We start from the raw sequence: 24772 nt of genomic DNA, 5'->3' as shown, positions 1-24772 counted from the left end.
AGAACCTTTTTCACTTTCTGGTTTCGACTTCAGCTTGTTTTCTTGATTCCCTGTTTCCTGATCCTTATTTAAACCCCCTTAAAACTGCTCCTTTCAATGCAATCAGTACAGGATTTTTTTGGAGTGCTCTGCAACTGATTCGTCGTTTATTCTTATAAAGATAGGTTTATTTGCAAAGTTTGTACCAGCTTGGATGAAACTCATATCACAGTCCATCTTGCCCAAATATAATTAGTTTTCCGGAAGGAACAGTCGCTGAACCAGGATAGCAAATATATAGCATGGAACTGGAAAAGTGTAGGGTCATCTGTCCATGCTAGCTGACAGACAGGAAGTGCAATTTATGATGTTGTAAGATGGTGTCCAGGAGGGAATAAACGTTCCAATAGGTATATAAACATGTTTAACTTGACACAAGCTTTGATTATGTGTAATTATATTTTCCTCAACACATTTTTGAGTAATACAATGCTCCAGAAATGATTTAATAATATATATTTTTTCATTTCAGCCTTTAATAACCAATAATTATTTTATAATACATGCATATAGCATACTGTAGATTGGATTTGAATTTATTCATGTCTTTTGTTTTTACAGAGTATGTCAGCCTCAGACAGCAAAGACAGTGTTTTAGGAGGAATTATGAGAGTCCTGCTTCATGCGCTCAGCTGCAACCCAAGTAATGTGTTTCTAGCACACTGTTTTAGCACATTCAGAGCTCTGATCATCAAGGTACTAAAATTTTTGCGTTGCATAAAAACTGTTTTCTTTTGCCATTAAAGAGCTTTAGCATGAGCAATTTAAATATTAAAGATTGAGATCTCTTCTCCTTTTCCACTTCCACTTCAACCCAGATCTGCACCTGCTTACCTTGTCCAGACTAAATTAGACAAAATTCATAAAAACTGATGCAATTATGTGCTACTTTTTTGTAGCTTGTTCTTCCTGCATTGCACTCTTTATTGTAAAATCAGTTTACAGTTAATGAATATTCTGCAAATGCAATTAAATTAATCTGACCACACACCACTGGATGCTTTCAAATGTAATTTCTGCAGGCTACTGTTGTAGTGCTAAAAATGAAGAAAAAAACAAAGATTTCCAAAAAGTCCTGTTAAGAATAACTCTTTTAGAGCCCTTTGCTGTATGTCTGATTCAGAAAAGTAAAATCCTAGCCCTTTTGTTGGAACTTCACTGTTTAAATGCTGATGTGAATCACTCAATACTGGTAGGTTCAACACTGAATTGAGGAAACAGTTTGAAATTTGTGAGAAATATACTACATTTTTGGATGACACCAGGAATATCGGTGATTAACACTGAAGTACCCTTCAATGTTTTCAAATAATTGCCTTAATGTAATATGCCTGAGTATTGACTGGCTTTCTGCATTGGAAACATTAGTACTAAGTGCATTCCATTAATTCAAGATGTTCTTGCAGTAATTTATCGTATACTAAACAAAACAAGAGAATCTTGATGACAACTGAAAACAAAATAGCCGAACATAAAGGTGCAACTTAAAGACAAAGACCATCTTGCAAAAATTACTAGCTACAACGATTATCTTTGTACTTAAATGAGCTTCTCCTTCAGGTTATCTATAGCTTGAAGCTTTTACAGCAATTGACAATTTTTGTGTGATTATTTACTGGATGCATGTTTACCATTTACTATAAACCTTGCGTTCAAGACTAGTGATATTTGTCACCTGTTGGTGGGCTGTATTTATGTAATCATGGTATACCCTTTATAGATTGAATCAATAATTAGCAAAGGAGATTTCAAGAATTTCTAAAAACAGAGACTTCAGTAATCTAGAGGAGGGTGTACGCTTTTTCTACATTAGCCCTAGACTTGCAGACACTCAGGCTCTGTTCCTCTGTAAAATAATAATGTCAAAAAGCAAGATTTGCATGTTTTTACCCTTATTTAGGAAGGGTGCCTGTTAATTCCTAAGAATGTAGGAACATTATAAGAAGGGGAGTTCAATTTTAATTGTTTTAGTGGCAGGAGTGTTGTTTTGGGACACTTTTCTTACTTAAAATTACAAATTAAAAAAATGTTAGATATTTTTCATTTACATTCTTCTGTTTATGTACATACATCAACAAAATCTTTTCAAAAAAATTAACTCTGTTGTTATGATAATCATAATCACAATTTTCTGTGAGAAAGGTAATAAATACTTGGCAGGGATACTGGCTTAAAATCTGTGCCTGAATACTGTCTTGGCAAAGTTTCCATTTTATCCCTCTGTCTCTGTGGTTTTGTCTCTAGGTCCTGTTAACGTCTTGTTACACCAAAGTACATGTTAAGTTAATTGACATGTCTAATTTGGCCCAGTATGAGTGAGTGTGACTGTGTGCCAAACTGCGATGGACTGATACAGTGTACTGAACTGGTTCATGTTGTGTTACCCCTGCAGTCATAAGCTTTGATTAATGAAGTGTAAAAATGAATGGATGCTTTGTAATGTTGCTTTTTAACTTATAATTTTACCTTTTTGCTTTAGATCCTTTGTCTGTGGCATTTGTCTGTATCGTATACCCAAAGTAGTCATTAGTTTACTCCTGCACAAGTATCAAATGTTATCTGTCTCCCTTTTGAAAGTTTAATAGCCATTGGGATTCATTAACGAAAAGAACAATGCAATTTCTGCCACTGTTAACGGATGTTGTGTATCCATATTTTTATTTGAATTGAAGTGGAGGAAATCACTACAAAAAATAACACTTAGCATTTCCACTATGACTTCACATATTTAGAAAATGAGGTCTACTTCTAAAATGAAGAAAAGTGAAGAGAATCAGCAGATAAGAAAACAACATGTAGACATCCATGTTAACACCTTACTTGTGTCACATTGCATGTGCAGGACAAATGTAAGTTGCTTGTGCATGTTAAGGCTCATGCTAAGTCTAGATGGTGTAATGTAAACAGCACAGCCATCACATCACATTTCTCCCACAATTTTGCTTTGGTCATTTAGACCTTGTAGTGTAAATGCATCATTAGGTTTTTTTTATGAAGGATCACACTATTATATACAGTACTAGCCAGGCCCCGCGGCTCCGCCCACATAGTAGTGAAACAGGGCAGTGAGGAGGGCCCCGCCCGGCTCCCCACTCCTGATGTCACGCTTCCCCCTCCCCTTGGCCCACAGCCTCTGTCTCGGATTAGCGTGAATATATCGCTCCAGCAAGCAAATTATGATTGTTAGCGTGATGAGAGATGTCACAAAATCAACTGGAATGTTCAAGCAAATTATAGAAAGAAACCTGATCTAAATCCGTTAAGTAGTTCTCTCGTTTGCTAGATAAGTGGAGGTAAGGTGAACGCCCCGAGGCAGGCGCGTGAGTGAGGAGGGTCCTGCTGTGTGTCTCTCAGATTTGCGCAGATAAATCAGTACCACAAGCAAACTATGATACATAGCGCAATGAGAGAAGTCTCAAAATTAACCAGAACGTTCAAGCAAATTATAGAAAAAAACCATTAAATAGTTCTCTCGTGAAAAGCAGACAGAGATAAAGACAGACACGTTGGATTTTATATATATAGAGATATGTGCTCCTGAGTCTCATCCATCACATACAAAAAATAATTAGTTGCAGTGAATGTTACAAGTTCTAGCATGTATCATAATTTATCTTGGATAAATGGTTTATGATAATCTATGTATGTATCATTTTTGTTATTTAGTGAAATATATGTGGGGATTGGGCAAGGGAATCATTTGGGGTGATTGTGACCCTTCAACCTGGCCCTGCATATCTAAGCTTCTCTTTTATATTCCAGTTTGGAGACTTGCTGCTAGAAGAGGAAGCTGAGCAGTGTGCTGACCTCAGCCAGAAGGTTCTTCAGTATTGCAGCAGCTGCATCGACAGCAATCGAAGTCAAGCTTGTGCTACCTTGTATCTCATCATGAGATGTAGCCAGTCCTCAGCCAGTGTAAGTGATGCTGTACTCCATTAAGCTGCCAGCAGCCACTATATACGTTTGATCAAGGAAAAAGTAAATTGCAGTCCATAAATATTTTTGCTGGCTCTGACTTTCTGTTGCCCCTGAGTTGCATTTTCTTGTCCCTGAAAAGTATAAGACTGATTTTGAGATCTAGCACCATCTGTGATACTATAGTTTAAGTTATTGTCAACTCTACATTAAAACATCTATAAGTTCTGACCCCATAATCATTATACCACTACTAGTGAACCAAATCCAAAATATGTGCAGATTATGTTAGTTGGAGATTTTAAATGTATATGTTTATGTGTGTTCTTTGATAGAGTGAAATTCTGTCTTGTCAGGATCGTTTTGAGGGACAAATCTTTGACCAGAAGAATACTTTAAATCCTAATCTCCATCTAAATAAAAAGTGAATTAAGAAAGAAAAATGTATTGAAACATTACATTAAATACAATCAAAACAGAAAAATAAAGGCAATATAAATAAACACAAAATTTGATGTAAACTTAGAAAAAAAGCAAATACCCATTCTCAATGTAAATCAATCAATCAAAAGAAGAATGACAAACCAGAAAGGATAAACCATAAATTAAAAATACACACACACACACACAAATTATAGGATTGTAATTCTTAACCTGGTTTCTGAATGTAGAATCCCCAACTAGACCTGTATATGAAGTGCAATTTACAATTCCAAGCCATGTCAGTTTTTGCAGTAACCTCTGTTGGCTACGTAAAAGCAGTTATGAAAAGGAAAAATGAAAATGAAACTCATGGTGAAGCCAGGGCTATAACATGACTCCTTTCTGAATTGGTTCCTGCCTTAATCCCAGCTATGTTAGGATAAGCTCTGAAAATGTGTTACTTGATACAGAGGAAAAATGAGAATGAATGAATGAGCGAATTATACCTTTACTAAATGCATATCAAAAATATTTACACAGTATATTTTGTTATAAATTTGAAATTGTGTACAAATTTGTCTTTTATAGGTATAGATAACAAATTATTTATTTTAGATACTGCAAAAAGGTGTGTATTACTCATATACTGTTATGTAATAAGACATAAAAAAAATGCTTCTTTAATCTTAATAGCACTTAAAAATGCATCAGTTAAGTGGTTATTCATCTCTATGCAACATGGCATATTGAGAGCTTTTGATCCCTTGTAAAATTACCTGTGAATGTGAAGGACTCACAGGTCTGATACTGAAGTAAGCAATATCAAGAGAAATCTATCCCACTTAAGCCACTATTGACCATTCTAAAGTGAAGTTATTTTACTAGGCCATATTACACAGATGAGTAACTACTTTACTGTTGCTTTGCAAGTGCTACTTATACTAAAAGAATCTTGTGTTACGGTTTTGTTACCTAACAGTGTATGAGTAATAGATTCAGTTTTGAATTACCTAAAATAAAATTTTTTTTAATTCTATGCATTACCATCAAAGCTGTAGAATGCCACACGTTTGCAAAAAATGCTGCTCATTTATCTACATTAATGATGCTGTATTTTTATACACTACATTACATGAGTCAATGTGTGATTGCAGTTTAATTTTCATTTGTTAGTAACAAATCAAGTGCAAATAAGAATTTCAGTTTATGGGATACATACAGTATGGAAAATAAAAAAATAACTTTACCTCCCTATCGAAAAGTGATGTTACACACTTAATACAATGCTGAAGCAACTGAGCCAGTAGCTGTAGATTTGGCATTTAGTAGACTGCTGCTGTCAGTTGTGTGTACAGAATCTGAAGATTTGCACTTGTTCACTACGTGCATCAAAATGCAAATACAAGTCTTTTCTGAGATTTTGAATGTGTTATACATAGTTTCTATAAGTGTGTGTACTGAAACATATATATTTTGGAAACATTGTATAGAGGCAAGTCAAATCAAGAATAAGTTTATTTTATGTAGCAATCTTTATAACATGGATGGCTTAGTGATGTAATGAAAGTTGCTGCCGCCTCATGGGTCCAGCATACTGGCTTTGAATCCTACAGTCCCATCATTGTTTGTGTGGAGTTTGAAAGCTTTCCCCATGTCTATATATTTTCCTCCCACAAATCCTACAGATGTGTGGGTCAAGTTAGTTTGGTTTTCCAGAGTGCAGATGTACACATAAGAGGGCCCAGCAATTGAATGGCATCCTGTTCAGGACTGCTTCCTGCCTTGTGCACAGTAATACTAGGATGAGCTGTTTTCCCCTGTGACTCTGAATTGGTTCAAGAAGATTTCAGAATGTAGTTTTATTGTATTGTTTACAACAATCAATGGCATCTTCAACTTGACAAAGAACACAGATTAGGATTGAGTGTATTCACAGATATTTACAACAGTTGCTTCAGAGCAATTGTACAAAATAAAGCAGCATATGTAAATTTATATTATGTTAGCAGATGATCAATTGGAATTACAGGAGGGGTCAGGCATTGAGTGTGTATCAGCAAATTGGGAAACATTAATTGCTCACTATGAAGTACTATGAAATAGAAAATTTTATGTGTTAGCTAGACCTCTAAAATAATGTTTATTTTTTGGAGTGAAATTATGTGGTCATGTGAAGTCAATGTTATTAATGCACAAGTACCATGTACCTGAAGGTAATTGGGTAGATTATATGAAAGCATTTAATATTTGAGAAAAATAAATTATGACATAGATTATTGCTAATATTTTTGTAATATACATTGAATGTTACATCAAAATAATTTCTAATAGTTGACTTAGAAAGTCTTGGACTTACAAATACTTAATTCATGCAACAATCATCTTGTTATATTCCAAAATGAGTGCTGTTGTAGAAATTGGTGGCCTAATTTATATATATATAAATTATATAAATCTTTTATTGAAGACATTCCTTTTAAGTAATATGTGCAAAAATTGTTTCTAGTTTGTTATTTACCAGTGCTTGTTTTTTGCAGAATTTTGCAAGGGTAAAAATGCAGATTACAATGTCTCTCGCATCACTTGTGGGCAAATCATCAGATTTCCATGAAGAGTACCTTAGGAAGTCTTTACGAACCATAATTGCCTATGCAGAAGCAGATGTGGAGATGCAGTCAACACAGTTCCCTTCTCAGGTATGGCACTTCACTTTGATCAAAAAATATTTCTAAAATGTAACTGTAAAATTGCGTCAATTTAACAAATAGTGAGTATAGAGATGTTGTTATAAATAAGTAATCAACTAAACACTGATTGGCACAGGAGTTAACACACACACTCACACACACACACACAAATTATAGGATTGTAATTCTTAACCTGATTCCAAACCAGGCCACTGTCTGTGAAGAATGTTCACTTTTTGTCACATCCCAAAGGTATATATATTCCTGTGCGAGTTTGTCTGTGAGGGAGTTGTATACTCTCCAGAGTTGTTGCCTCCAAGAGCCTGTATGGAAATAAATTGGTTCAAATAATGAACATTTAGAATGTAATCAGTTTCTTTGATTAGCTTTAACATTCCTTCCCTCTTTTACCACTTAACATGGTGAGGAGTGTTATATATCAGATATTTGCCCTCTTAGTGAATTTTGGCCAGTCAGGCCAGGTCCACTCTTCTCTGTGCCTTTCAGAAACAATAAAGCAAATCTCTAATCTTTCTGAATTTGTGAAGGCTATTTTTAATGAGAAAGAGGTGTAAGTAACTCTGCATCACAAAAGTACCAGTGTTGAATTAATCACTGACCCAATCAGAACACTACATAATTTTGTGCTGGGCCTTATTATTTAGATAGTACAGCAGATCACACGTTTCTTTGCCTGAGACACATTAATATATACAATGACTAATTAATTTTACTTAACAGTTAAAGCTACTATTAGTGGTAAAGTGCTTTTTTGGAAAAATATTGCACTTGAGTATAAGGGTTTAATCGGCCATTTAATACATAACAAAACATTTCACTTTATGATGCACAGGTTGATGACATGCTAAACAACCTGAACAGTATCTTGTCTGACACAGTGAAAATGAGGGAATTCCAGGAAGATCCAGAGATGCTAATGGACCTCATGTACAGGTATGAAAGTACACCAGTATGATGTGACATAGTGTGCGGTAAACCTTTTGACACATAACTTAAATGGTACTTGTATGAAACTGAATAAAATAACAGCTTTTATGTTGTGAAAGACTTCAAGATGTCTACAATAATGTCTTTTTATCATTATACTTGCTTGTATAATCCTGATAATCCACTCTAACTTGCTAAACTGTACTTGGCACAAATAAATTAAGTTATCCAGGAGATAAACCTAGACCACATGGTGACATAAAAATGTTTTGAGATTTAATCATAATAATAATCATTATACATTAGATCATTATAGATTTATTCATAATAATTATATTAGAATATACTGATATATTCTTTATATACATCTGACAGTCGTATGTATGCATACTTTCTGTAACATCTATAGAAAGCATGGAGTGTGTAATAGTGCAAAATATTTTATTAGAAAGTCTAGAGCAGTAAAGTAGCAACTACTACATTTTTCAATACATCAGGGCTATGCAGATTAAAAGTTTGTTTTTGATTGAATTTTGAAAGCATAAGATATCATATACTGTATATGTGTATTGATTATTTACAGCTAACCAGACACTTGTATACAATATATTCTCTTAAAAAGGGCAAAGCAAAACCTCAGTGTTTGTCTTTGTTATTAAAAAGTCAATTTTCCAGCAAACTTGAATTCGGTTGAGGGTGTTGGAGAGCCAAAGTCTGTCCTAGCTGTACCAGGAAGGAAGCTAGTTGTTAACAGGGCATATTCATATGCACATCCATCATTATTCATACTTGGCCAGTTAAGAGTGAACAGCCAAATTAACATTCATACAGTTAGGTCCATAAATATTTGGACAGAGACAACTTTTTTCTAATTTTGGTTCTGTACATTACCACAATGAATTTTAAATGAAAAAACTCAGATGCAGTTGAAGTGCAGACTTTCAGCTTTAATTCAGTGGGGTGAACAAAACGATTACATAAAAATGTGAGGCAACTAAAGCATTTTTTAAACACAATCCCTTCATTTCAGTTGTCTCTGTCCAAATATTTATGGACCTAACTGTATATTTGGAATGTTGGATGAAAACTGGATTACTCTATGTATAAGGAAAATTAAGTAATTCCACATAGACAATGACCAAACTGGGGTTCATGCTCAGAGTTTTTTAAACTGTGAGGCAGCTGGTTTATCTAAGTAAAGGAAAAATATAATTGTTTAAACAAATCACGTGTCTGTTTTATTTTCAAACCACTCTACAGAGATTTCACAGAAGCAGTAAAATTGTTTATTAACTCTGAATTCATAACATTCTCAACCCTGGTTAATTTAATTCAGGGTTGTGGAGCACTGGAGCTTATTCCAGCAATATGAGACACAAGGCAGGAAACACCCATTGGTAGAGTGTCAGTCCATTACAGGGCCAACTCATGTACACACTCAAACTTTGTTACTGACATAACACACATGTATATAGAGGGAGGTGTGTGTGGAAAAACACACGTGGACATGGGAAGAATGTACAGAGTCTACAAAACAATTCTAGATCTGTGGGGTGGCAAATGTAAGCACTCAGCCAACATGCCACCCGTCTCTGGTTTTAGTGTTTCACATCAAAGTGTACAGTTAAATGTTGTGTTAAAGAAATGCAAGCAGTTTATATGAAAGCAGACTCTGAAATACATATAACATTAAGATGTATACTTTGTGTGATATCAAATTTCCATCAGCTTTTTAAATTGCTTTCTCAAAATGATTGAATTATGATATATAATAACCCAAGAAAAGTTTATTTTCACTCTAACTATATTGTCTAAGATGCATTTATTTTTTGATTAATTGGTAAAACTAAAGTTTAGTTTACTTATCTGAATTTTTAAATTTTGTCTTGAATTTGCATAGTTGTCATATCCCAGCTGCTTCACATGAATATCACCTATGATGTTTGACAGTTTTTTCCCTACTCTTCCTGACTTACTATGAATGTGTTATCTGCAGTTCCCAGATTCTTCCCAGTTTCACCCAAATAATATTTATATAGACCATTCCACTTTCATATAGAAACACAGAGAATATTTGACCCGCTTGATGCAAAAATTAATCAATACAAAAATGTTGCTTCTTCTTGTAATAGTTTTCATAAACAACCTATATTTCTTTATTTCTCAGAATTGCCAAAGGGTATCAGACATCTCCAGATCTTCGCCTCACCTGGCTGCAGAATATGGCAGAGAAACATACAAAAAGGAAGTGCTATACGGAGGCAGCCATGTGTTTGGTTCATGCAAGTGCACTTGTTGCTGAATATCTAAGCATGCTGGAGGATCACAACTATCTGCCTGTGGGTAGTGTCAGCTTTCAGGTATGAAGTACACATGAAGAACTTTTAGTAATTTTGCAAGTTTAGAATTGGATGCATAGTAAATGGCCTCAAACTGGGTCTTTTTCATGTTTTTTTTTGTTTGTTTTTTTCCAAGAATGTCTCCTCTAATGTGTTGGAAGAATCAGCAGTTTCAGATGACATTCTGTCCCCTGATGAAGACGGCATTTGTAGTGGGAGGTACTTCACTGAAAATGGCCTGGTGGGGCTGCTTGAGCAAGCAGCTGAACTGTTCAGCACTGTGAGTTTTATTTTGATAAATAGAGAAAGGGGATGATGATTATACATAATAGTTTTATATGTGTGAATTATGAACACCTAAGTCATTCAGTCAATTTGTTTGTGGAGATGTGCTGACATGTAAGAATGCTAAAATTTCATTACAGTGAATATTTGAAGTATGATGGATTTTTAAGCTTCCAAAGTATATGCACCTTTTTACCAGGAAAATAAGTAAAAGTAAAATAAAAGAAGTATTAGCATTCTGTCAAAAAATGCCTTACAGCAATATGATGACTAATAGGCTGTGAAGTTTTATCATATCAACATGCTTAATTATGTTTCAGAAAAATACACGAAAGGGAACAACAGAGGAAAGAACTTCTGAGGAAACTTTTCACATTATAATGCAAAGGCAGATTAATACACACACTATGTTAACACACACACTGCTCCCTGTAATGGCCTTAAATGTTGTTAATTCAGATTGTTCTTAAAGACTTAGTAATGAGAGATAAGTATGTCTATTAATTATTGTATTTTTGGAATTAAAATTCTGATGCAAGCAAGACAAGGAGTGCAAAAAATGTGACAAGAAATAAGTTTTTTCTGTCTTAACCATATATTCAGTGAGTTTACACAGAAAATCACAAACACTGTTGGCATCTTTCTTAGTTGCAGTGTGTAGTTCTGTGCTTCATATGTAGGGCTGTGTAGGAACTGGGAACACTAGAGGCTCAGTTGGAATTGCGTGAAAATATTACAGATTGTAGGCTTCCAGTAACTACTATGACTATACTGGGACACCTTCTTAAAGGAAGGACCAGGGGAGCAGATATGCACATGACACTACCTCCCCCAGAGTGCTAGATGGCAGTCAGGCTCAGCTGGGTTGCAGTGATACCTCAGATTCCCACAGGGCTCCATGGGAGTTGGAGTATGGCACAGCCCTGTTGGATACTGTGGGGGCCACCAGGGGGAGCTGCAGAGTCCTAATTTTTCAGGCTTCTGCCACACCTTCTGGACCTCACTAACGTGCCACCTGGAGTACTCCCAGATACAGCATAAAAGTAGCCACCTGCCTTCATTCAGGGAGCCAGAGTAGGGAGGAAGAGGGACGAAGCTTGCTGGAGGATGAGTGGAGGCAGAAGGAGAGAAGAGAAGAAAAGCGCTGTGCTCTGAATATTATGCTTTTGTACCGTGTTGGGCATTGGTGGGATACTTGGGAAACCTTTCCCACATCAAAATAAAAGCCGTGCTGGGCATGGATTGGGTATAACAAAATCATGTGATCATACAATGTGGCTCATAAGTATACCTCTTTGTGGAACACCTTGGGTCAAAGGTCAACAATGGATTTTGTAGATCTGTCATCTAAAGATTGTGTGTCTAAGCTAAACTTAGGGGATTCACAGAAAAAGTTGTGGAGACCATTTCTGGGGAATTCTGGTTTAACCTGCTTTGTTTGTCGACATAGCAATCCTCATCAGGTGAAGCACTTGAAAAATTGTTTTTTCAAGCAGGCCTTTTGTCTTTTGTGTCTGACTAATGCGAGGCTAAATGAAAAATATATATATATTTATTTGTATTTTGAGATCTTCCCCTTTGAAAGAAAGTAAACTCGCATGTTAACTTGTGCATGTCTGAATTGAATAATCAAAGGCTTGACTACTAGCTGCATTTGACAAGGGTTTCCAGCTAATTAAAAATGCATCTACTAGAAAGGTTCCAGCAAATAGTATGACTCATGTAAATAAAGTCCACAGTCCAAGTGTCTTTGTTTTAAAAGTTTAGAAAAGCAGTTCACATAAAAAATAAGAAAGTTAATAAAATGCAAAAAAAAAGGAAAAACTTCTTCTCTATGATATTTAGTTTAAGGCTTAAGTGTCTTGGTTACATTTCTTAAGATTTCTATATGTTATCACATACACTGGGACCTTACGTACATGATGTAACGTAAGCAGTCAGAAAACTGTATGCATTCAAAACTTTTTGTCTCATGGTTCATGTTTCTTTCTAGATGTCTACTTACAATCTGAGATCATTCTATTGTCTAAATACAGGAGCATAACAGAGCATTAATGTTATTCCATTAACATGTTAGCTTATAGAGGGTATCTGTGTTGCTACCTGAAACCTACATTCTATTCAGGTTAAGCCAAAACCTTTGTGAATTTACCATTAACACTAACTTAAAAGGCTTACACTTCGGTAATGAACTGTTGTGTACCATGTTACTGAGCATCATCCATCCATCCATTTTCCAAACCCGTTGAATCCATACACAGGGTCACGGGGGGTCTGCTGGAGCCAATCCCAGCCAACACAGGGCACAAGGCAGGAACCAATCCCGGGCAGGGTGCCAACCTGCAGGACACACACAAACACACCCACACACCAAGCTCACACTAGGGCCAATTTAGAATCGCCAATCCACCTAACCTGCATGTCTTTGGACTGTGGGAGGAAACCGGAGCGCCCAGAGGAAACCCACGCAGACACGGGGAGAACATGTAAACTCCACGCAGGGAGGACCCGGGTCTCCTAACTGCGAGGCAGCAGCGCTACCACTGCGCCACTGTGCCGCCCTACTGAGCATCATTGTCATTTCAAATCTACAACTTTTGTATGATGATTTTCATAACCCAAAATTGCCCCAAATTGTGTATGGAGCTTAAATGGTGGTGCATGATTGGTGGAGGACTCATTCAAGTACAATGTTCTGTTTCTGTTGGCTTAGGCTATGGCTCCCCATGACTAGGACAAATGTGTAATATAAATTAATCAGTGAGTGAATAAGCCATTTATTTAAATTCTTGGATATGTGTTTTCTTTTCAGGCTGGACTCTATGAGACTGTAAATGAAGTGTACAAAATTGTCATCCCTATATTGGAAGCTCACAGAGATTTCCGTAAGCTGTGTGTCACTCATGATAAACTACATAAAGCCTTTGACAGTATCATAAAAAAGGTAAGTAAGCACCAACATTACCACCAGCATTTTCTACAAATTGTAGAGTATGAAAGTACAGTGGAACCTCTAGATACGAGTTTAATTCGTTCCAGCACTGAGCTTGTATAGCGAATTTCTCGTATCTAGAACAAACGTCCCCATTGAAAATAATGGAAATCCAGTTAATCCGTTCCGCATCCCAAATATATTAACATAAAAATCAATTTTCCTAACAAATAACACTGATAAATTATATATACTGTAGTCTACCTTTAATAAATAACACTGGTAAATAATATAACTGATTATTAAAAGAATCAAAACAGGTGTCCAAAGTGCAGTAGAGCATTCAATAAATCTTTAATCCTTAAAACAGTTGTGAAGTGGAGGTTTAAAGTACATAAGAATAACAATCCTTTAACACGAGGTTAAAACGTCAACAGGAAGCAGTCTTCAAAAAACAGATGACAATCCCCGGTGCTTCTTCTCTGTTAGCGTCTCACCTGCTTCTCCCATGCGGGCTCTGCAACAGGCGAGACACTTAATGCAGCTGACCTTCTCTACACCGTCCTGCTTCAGCTGTTTGGCTCGCCTGTTCAGCTACACGCGAGCCTGTACTCGCTCGCTCTCTCGCACCGACTTCCTACTGCTGCGGATTCCTGCCTCCTCCTGCAACCTCCGTTCTCTCTCCTCTCCTCTCCTCTCTTTTCTTTTACTTCTTCTCCCCCATAACCGGCTCGCGCTTCTCTATATTTGCAGGGAAGACATGGCAGCTGCTAGGGTTACCACTTTTAATACAAAAAAATAAGGGACGCATACGTATTGATTCAAAACGGGACGCGCAATTTCATTCTCAAATACTGGACGATTTTGTATTTTAAAGGACGGGTGGCAACCCTGCCCAGCCCATCAGCCACAGGACAAATCATGGATGTGGGCAGTTTCCCACCTGTGCACTTAGGTGAGAAACGCAGACACCGCAGATCGCCCTGCGGCTCGCTACAGCTACCACGCCCCCTCGCTAAGCCGCGAGCTATACCCACAGCCTGGCTCGTGGCTCGTTACGTGAGCCAATGCTCGTATTTAGATCTGAATTTTTCGCTCATACTTTCCTCGTATTTTGAATTTCTCGTATACAGAGGTGATCGTATCTCGAGGTTCCACTGTATAAATATATTATCTTAAGGCAGTCAGGTGCGTATACATATTGCTTTCTTCAAAAATATTAAGATCTTGCTTTCCACATTTACTTTGAGCACCTTTCCGACTTGCAGTCTGTTATGTGAAGCAGAAATGGTACAGGTACATATACAATTTTAATAGCACTGAATGACAAAAATCATTCTAGTACTTGCATCTCTTAAGAGTTTATAAAAGCACAGAAAACAGAGTTTAGAGAACATGCAGTATTTTACAGGGCCACAGGCTTATCTCATGGCCTGGTACATCTACACATGCCATACTATGGGCGAAAAAAACACTAAAGGTATTAGAGAAAAATGGCATTTAGCTTGACTTCTAAGGTTGATTTCCTTAAAAATAAAAATAAACCATTTGACAGTGCGCAGCAGCAACCTGTCTTATCATCTTAATCGAAATGTTATTTACAAAACTTAGCGCAATAAATGAATCAATTCCATGTATGTCCAACCTTTCTATATATTCCCTTTCTTATCTCTTTTGCTCTAATTAGAATAAACCACCATGTTTTTGGCTATATGAATGACTTTGTGCTTGATCTTTGGCTGTAGTCATATTTTCTAGGATTCTTACATTTCAGAATGACTTTGTTTCACAGCTAATTAAATATCTCATAATTTAGGTACAAACTAAAGCTGTTTTGTGTATGTGTGTAAGTGCTATATGAGTTAAACCTGTGTATAAATATTGATAAATCTCATATGTTTGCATAACTACTGCCAAACTAAATATAGATTATATTTTCTGAAAACTACACACATTACACCACAAATTACACCAATGAAATGGAAAGGTTTAAGAATCTAGCACATGCCATATTACTTAAAATTATATTTGTCAACACCTTCCCATGTGCTTATTTTTACCTGAAGTAAATATTCAATGGAATATCAAGGAATAAAACGTAATAAAATTTACATATATTCACATCTGATAAAAAAAGCATCTGTGAAAGGACTAAAACCTATAAGACTTGTAAAGGAAAGTTTTGTTTCAATGGTTCCAAGCCTAGTAATATACCCACTATATACATGATTTTTTGAGTGAATGATTGTCTGCAACCCAAAGCTGTGTCAAAATTTTGTTTCTCACGATCAAGCATATCCCAGTCATACTAAATCGAATGTACCAAACAGGTACAGCCGTCAACTCTTTGTCTCCATTGTGCTAGGAGGACCTGTTTAGCAGTATCCAGAACCACAATCTCCTTGTGGGTAGCTGAATGAATAAAACCATGCTATGAGAATCACGAGTGCACTATGCAAAAGGCAGCAAAACCACACTCAATCAGTGCAATGACTACAGCATGCAATACCCAAATAAGTGACATATTGTATGCAGCAAAGTGGTTCTTCTTCAAAACAAGTGACATCTGCTATAACTTAAACATGGCACAGTTCCATTTCACAGATATATACCGGTAATCATCTCTCCCTAAGTAATATTAAGTTATGTACCTGTGAAATTATTTATTCGAGCTTGGATGAACTTTGCATCTTGCTTTCACTTCTGGACGTTATTTTTTCTCAAGCTAATTAGGACAAAAAAGAAGTTTATAGTAGACCATGGAAAAAGGAGAATATGGACAGTCAGTGCAAAAAAGAAATGTATTTACCATTGGAAAACATACCTTTACCTGCTGCTTCTTTGAATTTTGATTGGTCTGTAATTTTTTATTTTCATATGGTTGTTAAATCAATTTGCATGTTGTCACAAAGGTACTTTTTTATTTTTCTTGTCATGAACCGTCATTGAATTATCCACTTTACTTTTAAAGGGCACATGCCAGTCATTTGCTGTATACTGTTCTATGAAAAATATTCATTTTGAGTAACTATAAGAGACTTTTTTTGTCTTAAAAGATTAACGTACTAAGACACATTGAAATTTCTTTTATACAGGGTCACAAGAGAATGTTTGGTACCTACTTTCGTGTTGGATTCTATGGATCTAAGTTTGGAGGTCTAGATGAACAAGAATTTATTTATAAGGAGCCTGCTTTTACAAAACTGCCAGAAATATCACATAGATTAGAGGTAAACTTCTAAAAAATACACACATAATTATATGTTTGTAATATAAACCTTTAAAATGTTACTTATTGTTTGTTTTAAACATTTTCATTTTAGCTAAAGTTAAACTCATCAAACTATATGTCGCAATGGACAGCATCCCAGTGTATTATATGCAAGATGCCGACCATTTTACCTACCGAGAGAATATACCGTCGTTATTGTTACGGCAGTATACATACCTCCTCAGGCTCATGTTAAGTCAGCGCTTGAAAAATTGTTGGACATTATCAGTAAACAACAGAACTCGCATCCTGATGCAGTTTTTATCATTGCTGGGGATTTCAATCAAGCGAATCTTAAGGATGTATTCCCCAGATTTTATCAGCATGTACATTGTAAAACCAGAGGGGAAAACACCTTAGACCACGTCTATACAAACATAAAAGATGCCTATAAGGTCATTCCTCGCCCCCACCTCGGCAAATCTGATCATCTCTCTTTGTCTCTTGTTCTATCGCACAAAGCCCTTATCAGCAGTACTAATCCAATTAGCAAGACTGTTAAGGTTTGGCCTGAAACGGCCATTTGCCAACTCCAGGACTGCTTTGAACAAACAGACTGGAATATATTTTCTCATCAGACAGACTTAGAGACATATACTTCATCTGTGCTGTCATATATTAATTACTGTGTGGACAATGTCACTGTCAACAAAAGGATTAAGGTCTACCAAAATGAGAAACCATGGATGAATAGTGAAGTCAAACAGCTGCTCAGGGAAAGGGACAAAGCCTTTAAATTAGGAGACACCTCAGCCTATAGAGCTGCCAGAGCCAACCTCAAGAAGGGCATCAAGTCTGCTAAACTAATGTACAAACAACGGATTGAGGAGGACTTTGACAGTAACTGAAACTCACAGCGGATGTGGCAAGGCATCCGACTAATCACGGATTACAAAAAGAAAAATGACGTACAAGACACACTGGCCAATAACAATGTCAACCTAGCAGAGGAACTTAACAGTTTCTTTGCATGGTTTGACAAGGACAATAACCAGCCTCCAGTCAGCTTCGAGCTAAACGGAGACTCACAGCCTTTGGTCGTACACATACATGATGTGCGGCGGGCACTCGAAAACATCAATACAAGGATGGCAGCAGGTCCTAATAATGTGCAAGGACGTGTGCTCCAGGCCTGCGCTGACCAATTAGCGGAGGTATTTACAGACATATTCAAACTCTCTGTCTCCTCAGGTGTAGTCCCCTTGTGCCTGAAATCCACAACCATTGTACCTGTTCCCAAAAAACCGAGGATAACCTGTCTTAATGACTATCGACCAGTTGCTCTCACCCCTGTCATCGCAAAGTGCTTTGAACGACTGGTAATCACCCACATCAAAGCCTCCATCCCAGCTGATCTAGACCAACACCAGTTTGCCTATCGATCAAACAGATCAGCTGAGGACGCCATCTGTGTGGCTCTACATGGTGCCCTCTAGCACCTGGAAAAGCCCAATGCCTATGTTAGGATGCTCTTCATTGACTACAGCTCTGCATTTAACACCATCATACCTAACCAGCTGATCCAAAAACTCTATGCACTAGGACTTGCTCCGTCCATATGCAACTGGTTACTGGATTTTCTCACCAACCCGCCCCCAGTCTGTTAGGATGGGCAAACACACATCCGCCACCCTAGCCCTGAGCACTGGTGTGCTGCAAGGATGTGTACTAAGTCCCCTTCTCTATGCACTCTTCACCCATGACTGTCGACCCATCCACCAATCAAACATTATTGTTAAATTTGCGGATGATACAACTGTCATCGGGCTTGTAACAGACAACAGTGAAGCTGCATATAGGGAAGAGGTTCAGAATCTGACAGAATGGTGCAACACCAACAACCTGGTCTTAAATACCAAAAAGACCAAAGAAGTTATTCTGGACTTTAGGACCACTAAAAAGACCAATCACAGTCCGATAACAATCAATGCAGATCCTGTGGAGAGAGTTTCCAGCTTTAAGTTTCTAGGAGTCACCATCTCAGAGGACCTGTCCTGGGCTGACAACAACTTGGCTATAATAGGCAAAGCACAACAACGCCTCTATTTTCTCAGGAAGCTAAGGAGAGCTGACCTCCCCCAGAAACTGCTGGTTAATTTCTATAGATGCACTATAGAGAGCATTTTAACTAACTGCATGATGGTCTGGTACAACAGCTGCACCAAGGCTGCTAAAGAAGCCCTGCAGCGGGTCGTAAAAACAGCAGAGGCCATCATAGGGACTGAACTGCCATCACTCGAACTCTTGTATAAGACTCTCTGTGTGAGAAGGGCCAAAAACATTCTCAAGGACAAAACTCACCCTGGAAATTCTTTGTTTGATCTCCTCCCGTCAGGCAGATGCTTTAGGTCAATCCGTGTACGCACAAACAGACTAAAATATAGCTTTTTCCCATCTGCCATAAACTTTCTCAACTCTGAATCTCCTCAGTCGAAGAACCATTTTTAAATTGAACATGTGCAATAAGCTATAATGGTAATGTGCAATATACTAATGTATTACAATATACTGTAGAATATGTAATGTACTATTCATTAACAGGTGCAATAACAATTTATGCTGCTGTACTTTGAGCAATATGACATATTTGGAATTATTTAACTTTTCTTTAAATGCACCTCGGGGCTGTCACAAAAAGTAATTTCATTGTGTTACACAATGACAATAAAGTGCTTGAACTTGAAGGAGAAATCACAGTTTTGCAAGGATAAGCATTTATATGGCATTAGCATTGAGAGGTGAAATGATGTCATTGCTTATTATTTCACTGAAAGTCAGTTGGAAGTAAACTTGTGGTTATCTTTCTACCATCATTGCCACTTTAGCAGACTACCTGCACACTACAATCTTTCTATATGATATACTCTTAAACTTTCTTCAAAACTTAAACACTTTAACATTTCTTTGAATATGAAATTCAAGCAACCAGGAAATGGCAGGTGTTATCAGGGGCCTTTCCTGAAAGCTTATTACAAAGCATACATTTATAGAAATCCACTTCAGAAAACAGATTTATAAAATGAAAATACTTTTTAGGAGGTACTTTCAGGCAAAGCAGTAAACTCAACAGATGAGCAGAGTGTATCGACAGGACAAAGACACACAATATGGATGATAGCATCTACTTTTGAATATGCCTGAGAAGTGTAGTGTTGTTAGCTTCACACAAATCTTGGAAAATGCATAAAATATGCTATGAGGAAGTCCAGAATCAGAATCAAACTGAAGTATTGTGCTTTGGCAGTACCGACTGTACAACGGTGGATCTGTGCTATGTGTGTTGGATATGGGCATCAATCCATTTTAGCCAGCTAACCTTAACAATGATTATTGCCGTAATATGGCCCATGCAGTGTAGTGTTCTACAATATGTACTTTTTTTGTGTTTCCAGTTTTTTTAGATATCTTTTGGACCCTTTGGTATTATTCTGGGTTTGTAGAAATGCCAAAGTACTCTTTTTATGATTCTTTATCATTTTCTAGATACAGATGTTTTTATTTTGCTGCCATTTATTCAATTGTCTACATATCAGTTTGAAAGCTATGTATGGTTATATTGCTAAAAAAACCCATAGACATATACTTCCTTAGACCTGCAGTATCTGACATATCCAATACCTTTATTGATATGTATTTCTTACAGTTTTTTCTACATTGTTTTTGCTAATATGCAAATTGCAATTACGTTTCAGTATAAACTGTTGGCTTAAAGGATCACATACAGTTTAAACGAGATAGGTAATATTTTTCCATAAATATTTTTAACCTTTTTCAGTTAACAAAGTTTTAGGAGCAGCTCTCTTTTTGTTATTTGTAAGTTAGTTTAAATGGAAACAAGACTTACTTTGGCTGAAATGTAGCTTTCAGTGTTATGATGAGCAGCATACAAAATGGTGAAATGGGGTAAGAACTCCAAAAGACTCATAAAACAGGACAGGGCCTTCCATAGCCTTTCCAGGAAAAGCCTCACCTATGGCAACCTTACCCAAAACTCCATAGTCAGGCTCTGGCCATCGCAGGCCAAAAAAGGGAATCTGGTTTTAAAAGTTCCAGATGTCCCAAATTATACAAAATACACATAAATGATACACAAGGGAGAGGAAGCATGAATCCCCCTTAGTTTAAGTCTAAATTTAATGCAAAGTTTTTGCAAATAATGACATTTTTTTTAAAATAATAAAGAATAAAAACAATAGCAAGGCAAAAATGCAAAGGCAAACCACTACAGCAAATACAAATCCACAATTCATTAATCCAAATCTAAAAACAGAACCAAAACTTGAAGAAGTCAGAAATCAATACAAGAATAGCACTCTTCAAACATTAATCAGTAAATCAGTAAAGCAATTAGCTCAGAAGCCTCAAATAAATAGGCTGTCCTTCAGTGGTGATATCAGGGTGGTCCTGCCTCTTGGGGTTCTGCCCACAAAGTACAAGAAACATAGGAGAAGAACTCAAAATACATAGATCTAAATAATAAATAAAAATAATAATATAAATAAAATTATATGATTGCAATAAATATCTGAAAAATAATACTTTAAAACAAAAAAGATGCAGAAAGAAAAATAAACATAAGCCAGGGAACACACCTTGGCTGAAACATGAAATTCAGGCTGCATTAAATGAAGGTTTCTCTAACTGAAGATTTTTCAAAAACAACTTAATTGACAAAAGAGCATTCTGACAGAGTAAGTTTTTACCATTGAACTTTGAGGCAGGCAGTGTATTTGTCCAAATGATGTCCTTTCAGATAACAAATTCAACTTGCTTTATAATTTAATTCCTTGCTTCAGCAACATAGAGCAAGTGTTGCATACACTTGTTTTATTGTCACTGCATTTGTGCTAAAAAGTAATCACTCAGCCAGTATTTTATCCAACAAACTCCACAGTATTCAGTGAGTAGTCTTCTTTTTGTTGCTAATACTTAATGCCTCATTATCCCAGTCTATATTCGGATCGGATTGGCTGGCCCAGCACTGTTTCAGCCATGGAATGGCCAAATGGGGGAGGCCGCTTGATGGATGAGGTCTCCAGGACTCTAAATATATCCAAATCTTATTATGTGATATCATCTAATGTTAAATTCTGCTCCATACTTCTAAAATTTTTATTTTTATACTGTATTGAGGATTTGTTCTATTCTGTGTATTGTATTGTATTGACCTCCTTCTTTTGACACCCACTGCACGCCCAGCCTACCTGGAAAGGGGTCTCTCTTTGAACTGCCTTTCCCAAGGTTTCTTCCATTTTTCCCTACAAGGTTTTTTGGGAGTTTTTCCTTGTCTTCTTAGAGAGTCAAGGCTGGGGGGCTGTCAAGAGGCAGGGCCTGTTAAAGCCCACTGCGGCACTTCTTGTGTGATTTTGGGCTATACAAAAATAAATTGTATTGTATTGTATATTGTGGAAAGTAATCTTAATTTTGGAATTGATACCAATAGATTTTATTAAATTATTATGTAATATTTATATGGTGCATTGAATATCATCTGTTATAGATAAACACTAATATTCTGGCTGTGTTATACTGTAAATAGCAGACCCTAAAAATTGTTATTTGCTGCTTGTTGATATAGTTTTGTTAGAATACAGCTTGAGACCAACCCTTCATTTTATGAGATCGTTATCCTTGTCCCATCCCATCGAAATATTTTGGTTGGGTATATAAATGTTCCAAATACCAAAACAGAAAACAAACAAACAAATAAATCGTATTAGAAAAATGTAACAGTAAAGGGGAGTAATTAAAAAGAGTAGTCTGGCTATCCTGCAGTGCTTGGGCCTTCTGTGTGTGTAGTTTTCAGTAGTAAAGAGTTTTTAAATATAATGTGTTTGACTATTTTGTGCTTTTTTATATTTAGCTGTTTTCTTACTTTTTTGACACATCTTTCTTTTTTGTGTTACCAGCCTTATGTGTTTGATTATAGTACACTTTTGCTTTTTACTCGTTTGGTCAGTGCTTGCAGGCAAGTGTGTATGTTTTGAAAATGAGTACTTTACCTTATTGTATAACAACATTAGCCACGATGGATTTGATATGGTGACTTTCATATAAATAAAACATCAATATATGGTTAAGTGTAATCATCATTCCTCAATAGCCCACAAACTCAAACTCAGACATATTTATTAAACTATTATAAATTACTCTTGTGCTCAAAATGTTTATTTCATGTTTCTCAGGTTGCCAATAGGCACTTTTGTAAAAATGTTTTAATCCAGATCTTAATCGACTTAGGCTGTTTATCCAATGCAACAGCAGTGAAGTGGTGTTCAAGTGGTGTGGCAGATCCTGTATGCTTTACTTTTGTGACAGTACAAGTGACAGTGCTGTTTTGGTATTGCAAATAATAGTAATTAATTGGAATATCATGTCGCTACCAAGAGTCTTCAGAAATATTCTTGAATAAACAACTTTCAAATAGTTTTAATTGTGTTAAGTATTATTTGTTTTAATATAATTAATTTTTATATTACATTTATTAAAATACTGTACATTGATGATTTTAAATTGCATTGCCCCTGCTCAACACTACTGACAAGTTTTTTATTTGATGAGTATTTTCTTTGCCCTTTGTTAACAAAATTAACTGTAGTTTTAATATGCATCTTTGTAATTATTTACATATTAATTTAATGAGTCAGGGAGAGCACCTCTTTAATTCATTGCTCATGTTTGTGAACTTTTTTATTTGTTGTCCAAATGATTACTACATCATTTGAATATTCAGCGCAACAAAAGTCCTGGTATTTGTTCATTTATTCATTTATTTTGCTTATATAGGGATTTTATGGCCAGTGTTTTGGGCAAGAGGCAGTAGAGGTGATAAAAGATTCTACACCTGTTGACAAGTCCAAGCTGGATCCTAATAAGGTATTGTGCTGGCTTTAAGACATTACAGTTTACTCAGTTTATTTTAATGTACATATTTTTGTCAGTTATTTATATAGACTTGCTTTTATTTTTAAAAATGTAAAAAGTATGTACATTGTACATTCAAATTCATGTTTTTGATTGTGGTATTGATATATGTAAACCAAAGCAGAAGTAAAATCAATAATGTTTCTAATAATCCCTAATTACAATTTCCCAAAATTAATATCCTTCATTCTGTATTGTATTATATAGTTTTGGAAATTGAAAATACAAAAGAAGTTTTGTGTTTCTGGCTTAGCTAAACCTGAGTGTTGTGTTTTATTGTATTACCTTTACAGATTACGCTCACTCACTGCTGTAAAATTCTTCCTCAACTCTTAAGATGTTCTAAATTAAAATATGTGAAATATTAATGAAATTAAAGAGAAATTAATTACAGAATAATACAAGCTATATCTGATAGTCGGGGGCAAAGATTCAGTATGATATTATATTGCAGGCATCAATGAATAGTAAAGTAAGAAACTGCAACTGTGCCTTATTTTGGACATCTCCAGATACTGTAATCAGGCTCCTTTTCCTAATTAGCTATTCAACTATCTTTAATGAGTGTATTTAATAACATGCTGTCTTATTTAAAGGTCCCTCAGTGGAACTCTTGCTTTATGCCGCACGCATTATGCCAAATCACTAACACAAATTTAGCGAACGGGAACTTTAAACTGATTAAATAATACATTTGTATGTTATAATTGAAATCTGATTGTTGTACTACCTGTCTATGATGGGTTGAAATCTAATTAATCAATGTAAACATGAGTGTTAACATTTGCATTGCTCCATGCGATGCATGTCTCTGTTACATTCAATTGGTATGGGATTCATAAAAGCAGTGTTAATGTTTGTGATGCACCATCTGTTATAATGAAAGAGACATAGTAACCAGCCAGATACGCAGACAGATGCGCAGACATTTATCTTTTTATTTAGATGGATACAGAATCTTGGTGATGAAGTGGTAGAGTCTCAGAAATATAATTTTCTTAAAATCCAT

The 24772-nt window shown here is 36.1% G+C and overlaps 1 protein-coding gene across 1 annotated transcript in view; it reads left to right on the top strand.

The window, feature by feature from the left end:
• Positions 1 to 24772, top strand: part of dock8 (dedicator of cytokinesis 8) — a 156058-nt gene that overhangs the window by 108309 nt on the left and 22977 nt on the right. The window contains 9 exon segments of the mRNA XM_051929472.1: positions 601 to 735; positions 3802 to 3954; positions 6915 to 7073; positions 7918 to 8018; positions 10180 to 10372; positions 10488 to 10631; positions 13449 to 13580; positions 16664 to 16798; positions 23626 to 23715. Of these exon segments, the coding sequence (XP_051785432.1) occupies positions 601 to 735; positions 3802 to 3954; positions 6915 to 7073; positions 7918 to 8018; positions 10180 to 10372; positions 10488 to 10631; positions 13449 to 13580; positions 16664 to 16798; positions 23626 to 23715 (1242 nt within the window).

Source organism: Erpetoichthys calabaricus, chromosome 7 (genome assembly GCF_900747795.2).
Source record: "Erpetoichthys calabaricus chromosome 7, fErpCal1.3, whole genome shotgun sequence".
Lineage (NCBI taxonomy): Eukaryota > Metazoa > Chordata > Cladistia > Polypteriformes > Polypteridae > Erpetoichthys > Erpetoichthys calabaricus.
This window is presented reverse-complemented; position numbering and strand designations above follow the sequence as displayed.